The sequence below is a fragment of the Mytilus edulis genome, chromosome 3 (assembly GCF_963676685.1).
Source record: "Mytilus edulis chromosome 3, xbMytEdul2.2, whole genome shotgun sequence".
NCBI lineage: Eukaryota > Metazoa > Mollusca > Bivalvia > Mytilida > Mytilidae > Mytilus > Mytilus edulis.
Genome location: NC_092346.1, coordinates 43,000,408 through 43,014,119, shown reverse-complemented (window position 1 = coordinate 43,014,119; position 13,712 = coordinate 43,000,408). Strand labels below are relative to the sequence as shown.

The 13,712-nt window shown below is 33.6% G+C and overlaps 3 protein-coding genes across 3 annotated transcripts in view; 2 read left to right on the top strand and 1 right to left on the bottom strand.

Moving 5' to 3' along the window:
* The window catches only part of LOC139516571 (uncharacterized), a 40,762-nt gene extending 29,369 nt beyond the window's left edge, over positions 1-11,393 (top strand). The window contains exons 26-30 of the mRNA XM_071306750.1: positions 8,730-8,817; positions 9,382-9,584; positions 9,833-10,160; positions 10,503-10,702; positions 10,988-11,393. Coding sequence (XP_071162851.1) covers positions 8,730-8,817; positions 9,382-9,584; positions 9,833-10,160; positions 10,503-10,702; positions 10,988-11,275 — 1,107 coding nt within the window. The 3' untranslated portion in view covers positions 11,276-11,393. The remainder of the gene's footprint in view (positions 1-8,729; positions 8,818-9,381; positions 9,585-9,832; positions 10,161-10,502; positions 10,703-10,987) is intronic.
* On the top strand, positions 148-2,290 carry LOC139516574 (myb/SANT-like DNA-binding domain-containing protein 4). Its single transcript, XM_071306752.1, has 2 exons — positions 148-823; positions 1,812-2,290. The coding sequence occupies exons 1-2, from the start codon at positions 400-402 to the stop codon at positions 2,288-2,290; spliced, it is 903 nt and encodes a 300-aa protein (XP_071162853.1). The 5' UTR covers positions 148-399.
* On the bottom strand, positions 2,082-8,182 carry LOC139516572 (putative nuclease HARBI1). Its single transcript, XM_071306751.1, has 3 exons — positions 7,699-8,182; positions 3,889-4,175; positions 2,082-2,727 (listed from the first exon to the last, which is right to left on the bottom strand). Exons 1-3 carry the CDS (start codon positions 8,165-8,167, stop codon positions 2,533-2,535), a joined length of 951 nt encoding a protein of 316 aa, XP_071162852.1. The 5' UTR covers positions 8,168-8,182; the 3' UTR covers positions 2,082-2,532.
* Positions 11,394-13,712: the final 2,319 nt, after the last annotated feature.

Here is a 13,712-nt window from a genome sequence, read left to right as displayed (position 1 = left end):
TCGTGTTTAAGCTACTAGTATTTAAAAAAAATCCAAAACCTTGTATAAACGATAAAGAGACGATAACATATTTGTAGTTAGTTTCAATTGTTAATTTCTTGGCTAATCAAAATTAAGAATAAATACTTTAAAATCTGTTCGTACTACAGGGGTCTGTTGTTCGACTTGTCGTTAAGCTAATCAAATGATTTACTCTAACGCATCGTTAAATACTTAATCATTTGATTAGCTAACGCAATGATTAAAATCTGTTGCTGAGTATATTTTAATCATTGCATTAACTAATCACTGCATTAACTTTTAATCACTTGATTAAGCTAAGATTAACTCCCATAATGCAAATTTGCCCTAAATGCACTTGAGCAAGCACCTAAACTTCCTGCCAACTGCTGATACAAAATGGAGAATGCAAACCCAAAGAAACTGCCAAGACTGAGGAAAACTAACTTTTCTCAGTTGGAGGAAAACATCCTGCAAACAGAGGTGGAAAAACATTATGCTGTTATAAAAGAAAAACATAGTACCAGTACCACAAACCTGGAAAAAAACAGAGTATGGAATAACATCACCAACAAAATTAATGCTCTTGGTGTTGCCAACAGGACTCAGAAGGAGGTGAGGGACAAGTGGAGAAACTTGACAGTAAAAGCCAAGTCAGTCTTCACAGACCATAGGAGGGAAATCAACAAAACTGGTGGAGGCCCAGCCCTCAAGAAACCATCCTCAAGTGTAGAAAGGGTTGTAAACATGCTGCAGGATACAACAAGTTTTTCCGGTATTCATGGAGGAATTGAAACTGCAAGCTTTGAATGCTATCCTGCAGGTATATTTGTGTTCCTATTTTATTTATTATATTCAAAGCAACCTCTGATATCTTTTTAAGTTTACATTTCCTCGTAAAAATGTATGATACCGACTTGCTCCGACTATCGTCTGCTCTCCCTTTCTGGGAATTTCCCTTTGATACGTTGCTAAAAATAGCATCTAATAATAGATATGTACTACAGCGCTAATGACTTGTGTGTGCTGGAAAGAATGCACACAAAAATAAAACAGCTCAGTAAAAATTTTAACCTTTACTATCCACATTTTGATAATCTATATAGGCTATATATTAACGATTCAATGAAACAAAAATCGGAATGATTGATGGAAGTTGACCTAAATATGCGGCAATGACGTATATCAGTTCAGATACGTTTTTCAAATTAACTACGGAGGGAAGTATACCACATTGACATAAGATAAAGCTCATGAAAATTTACCATTTATTCATTTATTCATTCAGCGTGAACTTTTCTATCTTCATCTAATTATTTAACAAAACCCTCAACCATGTGTCTTTGCCTGGTAACTAAATTCTGCGAACGTGAGGCAACCAGTCGGTTATAGTGGGTTTACGACAACTCGTACCTCAGTCAAATCGTACCCAATGCCAAAACAGTTTAAGTCTGTTAATAGGAGTAAACATCATTTCCTTTGGAAGATGACATTCGAAAAACAAACTGAGATTGAAAAAACAATGACATTGAAAAAAGTTAGAAAAAAAAACAATTGCATAGATATAGGAAGATGTGGTGTGAGTGCCAACAAGGATTTGTATATACAAATCCTTGGTGCCAATGAGACAACTCTCCATCCAAATAACAATTCTCAGTTTGTTTCTTATTTCAGTGAAAAAAAAATGATTATATCTATTGAAAACTTTGGAAAAATCAATCTTTCTTGAAAATGAATGTTTTTTTTATAAATGCTAACTTTTTTATATAACATTCTGGGGACAAAAATGTACAACTCATTTATATTTTCAGCAAATGAGGAATCTGACGATGATGCTGAGATTGAAAATGCTATTGTTGAACAACCAGATGTGAATGCTGTAACACCTACAAGAGTACCTTTATCTCCACGGATATTGGTAACGAACATCCTGCCTTTAAATACTAATGTTGAGCTACCGGCCAGTAGACCTGTAACTGCAAGGAGTGAGTCGACAGCAGAAAATATATCTGTTCACAGTGTTAATAATATTAGGAAAAGAAGACGTGTAACACAAGAAGATGTTTTCCAAATGCAGGTCAAAGTGTGTAAAGAGCAGATGGAACTTTACTCAGAACAGCGCCGGCTAGTAAAAGAGCAGACAGAAAAGGAGAAAAAACAGTCACAAAAGGTTGCTCTTCAAATACAACTGCTCAGAAAATTGAATGAAGATGATAACATTCCACCAACACTTACTGGTTCTCAGGTTGCATACCTTGCCGCCATGTCATCTTGTTTTGAAGATTCTTAAAAAAACGCTTTTTGTTTTAATGTTGTTATTTTTTAATTGTTACTGTTCTGTGTACTTTAAAAACATGTTTATCACTTAAAAGATTTCCAGAAAGGACAATGACTGTCCCCCTTAATAAATACATTCAATAATTTCAGAATTTACAGTATATGTATGTACAACTGAAGGGTGATTACTAGTATCATGATAAGGAAAGTTTAAAACAAAATTTGTATGAAAGTTATTCTCAACTAATTTTTTTATTATGAGAAAAAATTTGTTGCATAGTGGTTCCTTATTCCTCGACCATCTTGTTGTCCAATGTATGGTTGTATCATTGGTTGTTCCTCTGGAATATCATCATTAGCTATAATCGGTTCTTTCAGCATCATGGCTATATTGTGTAGAATCGCACACGCTACAATAAATTTACATGCTCGGTCTGGTCTCATTCTAATCTGTAATTAAAACATGTTAAGTATTAGAATAGAGACATGGAAATTGAATGGTTTGAAACCTTTCTTAAAAATTGTAGTCTCATGAATTCAATAGAATGTGGAACATTCATCAAGAAGCTCATGGTTCTTATATACTTAATGATATGTGAAACGTATAGGTCATCTGCCCAGTATTTACATGCCTTTGACTCCTTGAAAGTGTTTCTAATCCGTATAATTTTAAACCCAATCCTTTGCTCATATATAGATATAGGAAGATGTGGTGTGAGTGCCAATGAGACAACTCTCCATCCAAATAACAATTTAAAAAGTAAACCATTATAGGTTAAAGTACGGCCTTCAACACGGAGCCGTGGCTCACACCGAACAACAAGCTATAAAGGGCCCCAAAATTACTAATGTAAAATCATTCAAACAGGAAAACGAACGGTCTAATGTCTAAATGTCATGTTTTCTTATTTCAAACTGTTAGCACAGAGATAGGAATGACTCAAATGAGAACCTCTAAGAATAACCCCAAAATGCAAAAATTGTACATGCGTTTTGAGCATTTTTTTTTGTAGTGATTTAAAGTTCTTGAATTTGGTAGCCAAAACCTCACAATCCTTCCATTCAATATGTGAAAATACAACTTGGTAAATGTACTTCTCAACACTATATAATCCACTCCATGATGGTACATCTATCAACGGAGGAAAGAACAGAACGTTTGCTTAACATAAAAAAAAAAACTGGATGACAAGAGTTTATGGGACGGTAGAATTAACCCTGAAACAAACAAAAAAACATTCTTATATACTTTGCAATAATAAAACAAGAAGTATTCCTGATATACTTTCGTAAATAATTGAGATGAATATGCATGTTGTATAGAAATAAGAAGGTATGAGGACAACAAGGGAGACACACGACACAGAATTAGAATACCTAAATATCTAGGAAATGTTTGCTTATGTACTTTCAGCAAACAAACAGTCATATAAATAATGACGTGAAAATTGTTGGAGTTGCTTATAAAGAGTAAATTTAATAAAAGAAGCTTTCTAAATTTTGCTGGTTGAATCTCCATCCATTTTATTAATTTGCAAAACATGTATTCATGTCCTCTATACTTAATTGAAATAATAACTTATATGAACAGTATTTGTTCGTTATGCTTACACCAGTTTTTAGAAGTCGAAATCTTTGTTTCCAAATTCCAAATGTTCTCTCAATTGTGCATCTTGTTGATATATGAGCTTTATTAAAGTTTTGTTCTTTCTGTTCTATTGGTTGCCTAAATGGTGTTAGCAGAAATGGACGACATGGGTAACCACTGTCTCCTAATACAGCACCTTGCTCTATACTGGTATACTGATTCTGCAGATGAATTCCAACTGCAGATGTTTTAAATACATGGGCGTCATGACATGACCCTGGCCAGTTTGCACTTACATTTGTAAAGAGACCTAAAATTTGAAATATGAATGATATAAATGTACTTATTATATATCTAAACAACAATTCATAGACCATTCTTGATGGTTTTTGATCCAAATAAGTACTTATTATATTCTTATGATTTGATTTGATTTTTCTTTCACAATTTGTCCTGTCGATTCATTGATATATATGTTCTTGCCTCAATGGCAACTGTACCACATCTCCGAAATTTCATATTCATCAATTGATATCAAAAATTATTTTTGAAAAATATAGCGGCCAGATCTGGACAAGTCTTCAAAGTTTGGTTACTTGTGGAGAGTTGTCTCATTTGCAAATGGCCATCATACCACATCTTCTTTTTTTGTATGAATCATTGGAACAGAAGAAAGGGGGACTTGGAAATTTATTCTTAGATGCAATTTTTTTTTTATAATTAATTGATAGTGGCTTTGAACAAGATGTCGGTAACTGCGAGTAATCTCATAATTGTACTTGGTGTCTTTTTGTTGTTGGGATGTATACGTAACTGGCTACGTCCAGTTGTACTGCTACGGTGACCTATATAGTTTTTGTCGAGCCTGCAACTTTTGTTGCAGAAAGCTCGACATAGGGATAGTGATCCGGCGGCGGCGGCGGCTACGGCGGCTACGGCGGCGGTGTTAGCTCACTTCTTAAAAGCTTTATATTTCAGAAGGTGGAAGACCTGGATGCTTCATACTTTGTATATAGATGCTTCATGTTACGAAGTTTCCGTCCGTCACATGTCTAATGTCCTTGACCTCATTTTCATGGTTCAGTGACCACTTGAAAAAAAAGTTCAAATTTTTTGTAATATTGAATTCTCTCTTATTATAAGTAATAGGATAATTATATTTGATATGTGCGTACCTTGCAAGGTCCTCATGTCTGTCAGACAGTTTTCACTTGACCTCGACCTCATTTCATGGATCAGTGATCAAGGTTAAGTTTTGGTGGTCAAGTCCATATCTTAGATACTATAAGCAATAGGGCTAGTATATTCGGTGTATGGAAGGACTGTAAGGTGTACATGTCCAACTGGCAGGTGTCGTCTGACCTTGACCTCATTTTCATGGTTCAGTGGTTATAGTTAAATTTTTGTGTTTTGGTCTGTTTTTCTCATACTATATGCAACAGGTCTACTATATTTGTTGTATGGAATGATGGTAGGGTGTACATGTCTAGCGGGCAGATGTCATGTGACCTTGACCTCATTTTCATGGTTCAGTGGTCAAAGTTAAGTTTTGGAGTTTTGGTCTTTTTATCTTATACTGTATGCCATAGGTCAACTATGTTTGGTGTATGGAAATATTTTATGATCTTTATGTCAGTCGCGCAGGTTTTATTTGACGGTGACCTCATTTTCACGGTTCGTTGCACAGTGTTAAGTTTTTGTGTTTTGGTCTATTTTTTTTAAACTATAAGTAATGGGTCAACTATATATGTTGTATAGAAGCATTGTTAGCTGTACATGTCTGCCTGGCATGGTTCATCTGACCTTGACCTCATTTTCAAGGTTCATTGGTCTTTGTTTAGTTATCTTGGTTAATGTTAAGTTTATGAGACAGTTGTAATAAAACTAAGCTTTATACTTAGGACTATCAACATAATATCAATGATTAGTATAGAAGGCGAGACATTTCAGTGTGTGCACTCTTGTTAATTTTTGTGTCATTTCGGTCTCTCGTGGATAATGATTGTCTCATTTGCAGTCATACCACATCGTCTTTTTTTTTATAGCTTTCAGTAACTGCGAGTATTCTAATATATGGACTTAGTCAGAGCCGTAACTAGGTTCTTTTAATAGTGAGGCAAATATATTTTGGCGAGGGGTCAGGGAGCCACTCAAGACCCCCAGAAACTCTGTGAAAAATACGCAAAATCATGCAGTATGAGCGTTTCTCTGACTCTTTCTTGCACTGACATGCAATTAACTTTTACCTATTTTTTTAAGAATATTCGTGTCTCAAAACAAAAACATAGATTCATTGTAATTTTAGACTTTTAGATTTTACGGAGACAACATTAAAAGTAGTCCGGTATGTAGGATAAAGCAAACATCGTACATATAAATCTCATAATCAGTAAAACTGGATATGTCTGTCTGTTCTTGTCATGTCATGTTCGTAGACTTTGGTGATGTTTTTATGACTAGATGTAAATATAGTGACAGTGCAGTTTTATAATGTAAGTACAAGTACTTCTAAGTCGACACTAAGGACCATCTTAACATTGCTTTACGGTATTTAAGTGATTCTGTTAATGTTGAAGGCCTCCAGCAACTATCAAGACGAAGAACAGGAATTAAAAATTTATCCATTGATTATTGGTGTTTTTCTATGTAGTGACTTTGTGTGAAATAAGGCCCTGTGCACTTTTACTCCATATTCCTTATATTGTGAATAATTGTATGGCAATTCATTGATGTTGTTTTGTAGATGATTTGATACCGGGAAATTGGTGGTCTTACTTTAATTTAAACCATGTCAGCTATCTAATTTCATCTTTACAAAAAAATGCGAGTTTTGTATTCTTTGATATCAAGTTCATCAGGCTCAATTATGCATACAGAAACGACCGTTTCTGACTGTTCTGTGTCCAGTAGCATCATATATTTCAAATGTACATACGTTATGTTGATTTTTTTTATTTTGTTATTTTTGATTTTTTGTTGCTAAATTAGTGTAAATTATAAATGTTATAGTCGACGCCCGGCGAATAATCTTCAATAATTGAAGGATCACTAGAAACCTAAAGAAGAAGAAGAAGATATTCCAAAAATATTTTCTCGCACCATGTCTGGATATCGGTGGACATGCAACATTGCAAAACTTGGCCACACGTTTACATATGAAAATGAACACTTAGACTATAGTCATTAAGGGAGGCGGCGCTGACTGACGTAAGGGGTGGGCCCGCTCAAGTCATGCTTTAATGATTCCCTATATAATCAACCAAATTTTTTTTCCATGAAAGGGGTGCACCCCCCTCCCCCCTCCCAATCCGCCTATGGGTCATTGGTAACTAGAAGAATTAGAGAAACTGGCTTGATTATCATTTCTCTGTAGTTGGTTAAAGAAATCATTGAACATAGTTTACTATGTTACGTTATTTTGGTGTATGTTTAACTGGTAGAGTAATTGGCAGGTACTTGTTACCAAGTAAAATCTTATACTTATTTTAGTGTCTTTAAAAGGGGGTCTAGGATTTATTTGCCCTCATTGGTCATGAAAAAAACCCAGAATAATTCCACTGTTTCCTCCCATCCAATCCCCGAACCCAAATTGAAAGAAAATGACCAGTCCCTAAGATAAAAACGAATCTGCTCCGATCGCTGTTAGCCATAAAGCAAGTTAGAGTTACCTCGCTTTTAACTGATAACAAGAAACGACGAGGGGGGCTTTAAACGACCTTGACTACATAAATGACTCCTATAAATAGAAAAGTGAAGCACCGGATGTGTTCAAACAAGACAAAGTTCACTGAGGAAGATAGACGGAACGCAGTTCAATTCCTGTAAATACTTACAATTATGGTCACAAATCCCTTGCACATTCACACTGTGAAAGCCTTTGCGATTAACAAAGCTTGGTTCATCATCTGCGGGGGCTTGAATTCGTACATGTGTTCCATCTACACAGCCAATAACATTGGGGAAGCCTGCTTTTTCAAAGAAACCATTTTTAGCTTCACTCAACTTATCCGGCGTACATGGCCATTTGATGAACTGGTCCCTCTTTGCAATTAATGCATCCGTAAATTTAGTTAACACCCGGGACACGGTAGCTTTGTCATGGCCCATAGTGTCACCTATAACGTGAAGATGTGAACCACTGGCAAAAAAACGAAGAGACATCATAACCTGCTCCTCAACACTCAGTGCTGTGCACCTTGCAGTTGCACTTTGTAGGTCATCTCTAAGCAAGTCTGAAATGAACTCTATGCTTTCCCTTCCAAACCTAAATCTTTGGCGTAACTGCTCATCAGAAAAATTCATTTGTAGAGGGTCTTGGCCCCTAAAAACTCTTTCTTTTCTAGGCAAAGGTCCTAAATTCCATTGGACAACATCCACCATTTTGAATTTAATTTGATGATTAATATTTAACGCAGCAATTATAGGTGTTTTAGTTTAATTACAATTTAATCAAGTGATTAAAGTTAATCACAAGTTGAACAACAAACTAATCACTTGATTAAATTTAATCACATGATTAGGCAAATTTAACGCAGTGTTAGTGCTAACGACAAGTCGAACAACAGACCCCAGATGTTTCCTTCCTGTGTTTAAGAACAATAATCAACATATGTATTACGTGATCTCTCAATTGTTCGGAGCAGCTGCGAGTGTACAGTGTTATCAGTGTACTTTCCTTCGTATTATTAATGGGGATGTGTCACTAACTTTTATATAACTTTATATAACACAGTATCTACGTACGACTGATATTCAATTTTTTATTACTCGAAAATGTCGCCAAAACACCTTTTTTATGAAAACTATTTTGTTTACCTGCAGAATGTCGGAAGTTTTATTTTACACTGTTATTTGTATGTTTCAGAGACTAGATGCCTACTCAGAAGATACTTATATCAACATGGGTGACCAGTTGAACAGCATTTCAACAAATTCTTATCAGAGATTACTTGGTAAATGTTATCCTTTGAATATCTCTGTTCGTTTAAGTAAATCCAGGACAACTTACAAACTAAATTAAAAAAAGAGGAAATTGTATAAGGTATTGCTGTATATAGAAGTTTAAATCATTTACACAATAGCCAAAACGGCATGAATTCCATTGCATCAGATGCACAGGTCGACAATTTATGTCTCTTTAGTGAGACTTGATGACAAAAATTAAATATTCGGAAATTTCAAGTTTATTACACACGTAAAGGGCCTTAAGTAAAGCCGAATTCGCACAAGGAATGACGACTTTCATGAGAGATTAGTTCCTTCATGTAAAATAATTTCAAAATTTTACAACAGATAATTTGATCAAGGCAGACGAAATCTGGGAGTGGCGTTCTGCTATATCAGTCTTGTTTCTTTGATCATAAACACTCCACATTGTTTAGACGTAGATGATAATCAACAACAAAATGTATTGATATAAGTTCCCCTAAAAATCAATTTTACAACGAAAGTATAGAAATTCTTCAAAATCTCTTTTTGTTATACATTTATATCTATATAAAATCTAATAATTTCAGATTACAGAAACTCCGTTGGAAATCACCAAACTGTTGTCAATTTAAAATCAAAATATAACTCTTATATGGATCAGCTTAAAAACATGAAATTAAATGAGCAATGGTCTAACGTTGCCAACCAGTACACATCAAGCATATACAACATCAGAGAGGGTATCAACCAAAGACTTGTCAACTCTTTACCAACACCAATGTACAACATGGTAGGTATAAACTTGTGTTGATCGATTTGTAAGGCTGATTTTAAAAATATGTTTCAAATGATATATACATGTTTGGAGTAGACCCGATATGAAATCAAACGGAAAATGTATTAGCATCAATGTTATGAATTGTTAAAACAAAAATGAAAAAATGAAAAAAGATATGTAATATACAAACATATGTTAAAGTTACAACATTTATGTATATGATATTTAAAGTGAAATAAGATTTACATATTCTTTTCAAGGGATCATCTGCATACAAATACTGGGAATTTGAAGAGAATGTAAATGCTTTAGTTGACAAAATATTTGATGAATTGAAAAAAGATGCTACAAAGGAGATGTCTGTTTTAAAAGAGATTTTCGGAAATGTACTCAAATCCAAAGTTATTAAATACGACATACTAAATGGAGATATTGAAGTAGATTTGTACCTGCCTGTTGACGTACACACTCTCAGCTCACTAAAAGACATTTCTTTGAGACAATACATTCCAGATATGAGCTTTCCAACTCCAAAACTAAATTTCCTTGGATCTGTGGAGGATTACATACCACACATGTCCTGGACAGGTTTGTAAACACAAATTTTTCTAAGTTTTGTACTCAGAATCACGATTGATTTGTTGCAAGTACAATGAAGGGAAACAAGGATGTAACGATAATGCATGAAAGTAGATGTACTTTAAATTTGGGTGAGCAGCGTTTTGTGAACAGAGTTTGTATTTTCGTATTTTGTTCATGATGTGTTATGTTTTCTACTTAGAATGTTATATTTTATATATTCATCTTACTCATGTCCAAAAAATTTTAGCAGAAAACTACAATTACATGTGTGTTTTTTTTAAATTTTATTGTATGTTTCCTTAATGATATAAATAAAGAATAATTTGATGTTTGATTTCATTTCTACAGCAAGTGCAAAAGTACATGGCCGACACTTTACAACTTTCGATGGTCAAGAATTTGACTTCAGTGGTCGATGTAGCTACGTTCTTGCACGAGACTATGTAGACGGCAACTTCAGTATCATCATGAATTATTTGGGCAGACAGAAGAAGAAGTTAATCTTGACTTCTCACCAACAAAATGTTCAATTATCACCTAATGGAAAGGTAAATATAGTTCTCTACAGGAATATTTTCATAGTTCTATGTGTACATAAATATGAAACATTATGAGTATATCTACAAATATATATCGTGGATATGCTCCGCAAGACTCCATTGCGAATGTTAAACATGTGATTCATGTATAAAAAGTGAAAAGATAATAAAATGGCTTTAAGGTTAACTTTGCATGTCTGTATTACTCAATTAGACATTTACTATTTGCATGTACATTAATGTATTTCGTAACATAAGAAAAAAATTCACCGTATCATACATTCTCTCTTGTAGGTCAGTGTCGACGGTGTAGTTATGGATCTACCTTACAGATCATCAGAATTTGCAGTTTTCTCTGAAGATGGTAAGGTGTTCATTGAAGGACGTGGGTTCCAAGTTAAATCCGACCCAACTGTCAATATGGTCGACATTGATTTGAGCAAGTGGTACTTTGGTAAAACAGGAGGACTTCTTGGTACTCTGAACCATGAACGTTACGATGATATGATCATGCCAAATAAACAAATTACATCCGACGCTTTCGCTCTAGGAAACGCATGGCAGGTTCAAGATAGATGTTGAATGAACATTTCAAACTCTGAAATACCATGAAAAAGCAAACTGTGATTACTAACTTTTAATTTATATTTTGGATATTGTTGTGAAACTTATAATGAAATAAAACAATTTTAAGCATTGATAATGTATCTGTTTACTCATTTAAAATTAACATGGATCTAGGTATGACAAACAAATTATTGTTATGGATTGTAGATGGAGATTGTATATTAATTTCTAATTGTCTTGTTGGTTTTTATTGTGCTTTTAGGGTGTCGTCTTCTAGGCGTAGAATTTAAGATTGTTTGAATAATTATAGAAACATGAACTCGTCAAATAATATCGGGGGAAAAAAACCAAAAAAAGATATGTAAAAAAAAAAATTGAAAACATTAAGAACATTTTTACACGGCTAAAAAAAGGATTCAATCTATTATCAATGTTTTGGTAAGTTAGGTATTTCAGTAACACAAAATTTGGAAGAAACCTATACTTAATTCCTTCGTAGATACAAAGATTTGGTTTGGAGGTTTGGCTATACCTTAAAACTTTATTCTAACGGGATATTGTTGGTCCTTAGTTATCATCCGATTGTTTAAATAAAAACAGAAATAATATCTTATATGAAACCAAAATTGGGCAACTATCAATGCTTCACTAGAATTGGTTCAAAGAATTTGTTGTCTCCAGTAGCAAATAAAACTTTTGCATTAAATGGGACCAATTTTGAAAAATATTTTTCTGAAAACTCAAATCAAAGTCGACGAAAGTATCCTACAATAATTCAATTTTTGACAAGCTGTTATATAAAAAAAATTAAAAAATTCATACCCGGACATCTTATTCTCAATCAAAGTAACCTGATCTTTCCCTTTTTTTTAATGTAGCATGCTTACCGAAAAAGCACTTTATTCATGCAATACTGGCGTCTTTTCATTCTTCATGAAAACCTCTTGTATGAAGTCTTCCTTATGGGAATAAAAGAACAAGCCGACAAATAAAAGAGTATAGTTGGTATTCATTGAAAATCTGATTGTTGGACAACACAACCTTCAAACGTAACAAATAGTTTGTCAATAAAAATTAAGCATTTTGATAATCAGATGCTGTGCTAATGAGACATATATCCATCAGAGACAACATGACGTAGATAATGTAATTTAAGTCTTAGGTAGACAAAACGCGCGTCTGGCGTACTAAATTATAATCCTGGTACCTTTGATAACTATTAAGGTCACCATACGGCCTTCAATATCACTTTCACAGATATTTTGTTTGAATCAATAGTAGGCATTAATTTTTTTTTACAAAATACGATTCATTCATTCCTTACATACAATACTTGTACATATGTTGAGTATTCTTCATATATGAAACAAACCGAGACTGACTCTGTCAATCTATATTTACAAAAACCCACAAAGTAAGACGAAGAGAAGATTACAATATAATGAAGAAAAAAATACGCCAAACAATTTTACAAAACTCTGCATAGAAAAACACAAAATGTACAGCACGAAAATTTGACGAAAAATTAATTTAGATATTTTTCAATTATTCTGAGAAAAACTAATTATCAAATAATTTTGGTTATAATTTTATATTACTGACGATTTTTTTAAGAATAATTGTGGTGATTAACCCTTTACGGCTTCAACCATTACAAAATGAAGACAACTCTTTATGAAGTTCGTACACTAAAAGCATTCTTCTTGATTTAACTTCATCAGGAACGGAACTCTAGAATGACGGATTTATAAATCCGTAAAACAGTTATATAACCATAGGGCAGAGATGAACGCTCACAAACAAACTTAACCCCTCTATATGTTTCTGTCTAGAGCCTATAATTCAGTGATTGTTATTGGCTTCTGTCTATCATTGTGATTCCGTTTATTACTTTTTTTTTAAAATAGGGTTGTTGGTGTTAGCGTTTTAATTGCGTCATATTTTGTCTTGTTGCCAACTTGATGGTTTTTAATGCTGACTATATGAGATATTTTGTGATCAAAGTTGAAGGCCGAAGGTTGACATACAATTAAATAAATCTGTATTATTTGAACTGTATGATGTTTGTCTCACAGGCCATCATATCACAGCTTCAGAAATTATCTTAAAAGAAGAGCAATATTCAGTAACGATGGTTGATTGTATCAAACATTTGTTATTGACACAGGAATGCTTAATTTAGTATTAAATTACTATTCCAAATTTGGGTTGCCAGCGGGATCTACCTTTCATTATAAACGCACAAATCAAACATTTGAATGCAAAACATTTATTTATAATTGAATACTTGAATAGGTATACAACAAACATGATTGTGATTGATGCCCTAAAAATGACATTTTTGATGAATGCCATCGTTACAAAAAAACCTTATCGATCCTTTGAAGTAACTTGTTCTAAAAGGTAACCAATTCAACACTGTAATTAGATCTTTGAATATTGTTTTAATTGA

Bases quoted from the DNA above. Each gene is read 5' to 3' on its own strand.
- LOC139516574 (XM_071306752.1), top strand. From the start codon at position 400: ATGGAGAATGCAAACCCAAAGAAACTGCCAAGACTGAGGAAAACTAAC. The intron at 824-1,811 runs GTATATTTGTGT...TTATATTTTCAG, and splicing joins CTTTGAATGCTATCCTGCAG to CAAATGAGGAATCTGACGAT.
- LOC139516572 (XM_071306751.1), bottom strand. From the start codon at position 8,167: ATGAATTTTTCTGATGAGCAGTTACGCCAAAGATTTAGGTTTGGAAGG. The intron at 4,176-7,698 runs GTAAGTATTTAC...TTCAAATTTTAG, and splicing joins AGGGATTTGTGACCATAATT to GTCTCTTTACAAATGTAAGT. The intron at 2,728-3,888 runs GTAAGCATAACG...TTTTAATTACAG, and splicing joins TTCGACTTCTAAAAACTGGT to ATTAGAATGAGACCAGACCG.